The sequence below is a fragment of the Morus notabilis genome, unplaced genomic scaffold (assembly GCF_000414095.1).
Source record: "Morus notabilis unplaced genomic scaffold, ASM41409v2 Scaffold312, whole genome shotgun sequence".
Taxonomy (NCBI): Eukaryota; Viridiplantae; Streptophyta; class Magnoliopsida; order Rosales; family Moraceae; genus Morus; species Morus notabilis.
The window spans coordinates 84,176-85,744 of NW_010367006.1; the positions used below are offsets into that span (position 1 = coordinate 84,176).

At 38.6% G+C, this 1,569-nt stretch overlaps 1 protein-coding gene across 2 annotated transcripts in view; it reads left to right on the forward strand.

Moving 5' to 3' along the window:
- The first annotated feature begins 613 nt into the window (after window positions 1–613).
- Window positions 614–1,569, forward strand: part of LOC21389228 — a 2,606-nt gene continuing 1,650 nt past the window's right edge. Inside the window, exons 1-4 of one of the 2 annotated variants that reach the window (XM_010111496.2) lie at window positions 614–772; window positions 968–1,051; window positions 1,276–1,350; window positions 1,457–1,499. In XM_010111496.2, coding sequence (XP_010109798.1) covers window positions 661–772; window positions 968–1,051; window positions 1,276–1,350; window positions 1,457–1,499 — 314 coding nt within the window. In that variant the 5' untranslated portion in view covers window positions 614–660. The remainder of the gene's footprint in view (window positions 773–967; window positions 1,052–1,275; window positions 1,351–1,456; window positions 1,500–1,569) is intronic. The other variant, XM_024174352.1, reaches the window with a different exon arrangement.

Here is a 1,569-nt window from a genome sequence, read left to right on the forward strand (position 1 = left end):
ACTTGCACTAAAACAGAAAGAAAAAGAAAAGCTTTTATCGAGTCTAAAACCGATTGTATACTATGGTCTCGTTTATTTCATCAATTTGAGTTTTTAGTTTTAGATTTTTACAGTAAAAAGCTCTCAGAAAATATCACATCTAACTTTTTTTGTTACAGTGAAAAACTCTCAGAAAATGTCACATCTCAATTCAAATTAAAAACTCGAATCCGCGAACTGAACGAGACCTAGATTTAAGGTTCCTTATATGTTTTTCCATACAAGGTTGCATAATAATGCAAATGGGGCGGGTTTTGGATTGACCCACCCCCATACCGTAGCGCAAATAAAACGGGTCACAACCCACACCACAACCCATAATGTGCGGGGCGGGGCGCCGTTTGTCCCGCCCCATTTTGACATCGCTAGTTGCATTTAGGTTTAGCCCTTGCATTTCCTGCGAAATGGGCCTGGAATACCACCCATTTGGGCAAATGAGAACACTTTTGAAGGCCGTTACTATGCTGGGTCTGCTTAGGATTGTAGGCCCACGCTAATGTGGCAGAGAATTCAGGCGCAAATTCAGATAGACGAGATGAATTATGAACCAGTGAATTCCCAGGACACCCGAATAAACAGGGCAGTACCTGACTGACTAATTAACGCGAGCAAAAAAAAACAATGAAGGTTGGCGGAGTGGTGTACGCAAGCCCACGCGCCGCCGCACTGCCCACACTGCTTCTCGGCCATGGCAGAAACAGGCCTCGCTTCTCTGCTTCGTCTTCATTACATGGTAAAGTGCAAAACCCATGTGTTCTATTTCTTTAGTTTTATGCAAAATATGTTGTCATTACATTTGGTATTTGTATATCTATGCACAAGACAAAATGCTAAGACTTCAGATAAATATTGGGCACTTTTTTTTTTTTTTTTTTTGGGTATTTCTATTTCATTTGAAGCTTGTTTGTTTGTCCGGTGCAAATTGCAGATCATGCATCTTTCATAAAGGGTGTTGCCGCCAGTCGGCCTCCCGAGCATTTGGGTCAATTGCTTAAAATATTGAAAATTAGAGGTGGGTCATCGATTAATCTCTTACTAATGCTGGACATTGAATATTATTATTTTATTGTTCACAGCATTCACAAGTAGACAGTTTTTTCTGCTTTTTTTTTTTACTTAAAATATGTATGGTTTTTATTGGTTACTCTTATTAGCACTAATCTATCTAATAAAAGTAAATCAATCTAATAATACATTGGTTTGTATAGCATAATGTTGATGATTGTTGTGCATCAGGTGATACAATTATGTCTCCAGGAGCCAAGCAAGGCTTACTCCCCCTTGCCATTCCACTTGCAAGAAACAGCTCCGGTACTGAAAATCATTACTTAAACTGGACTTAACTAATGATTCCTAATAATGTTTAAAAAAATGAAAAAAATTTGTACTGATTTATAAACTCTTCCCATGTCACTAGGAGCTGTAACTGCTCTATTGAGATGGCCTACAGCTCCACCTGGGTAAGCAGTAAGATAAAACTTGTCTTTTATATTTCCTTTGTTGGTATTTTTCACTCGATTGGTCTTTCCC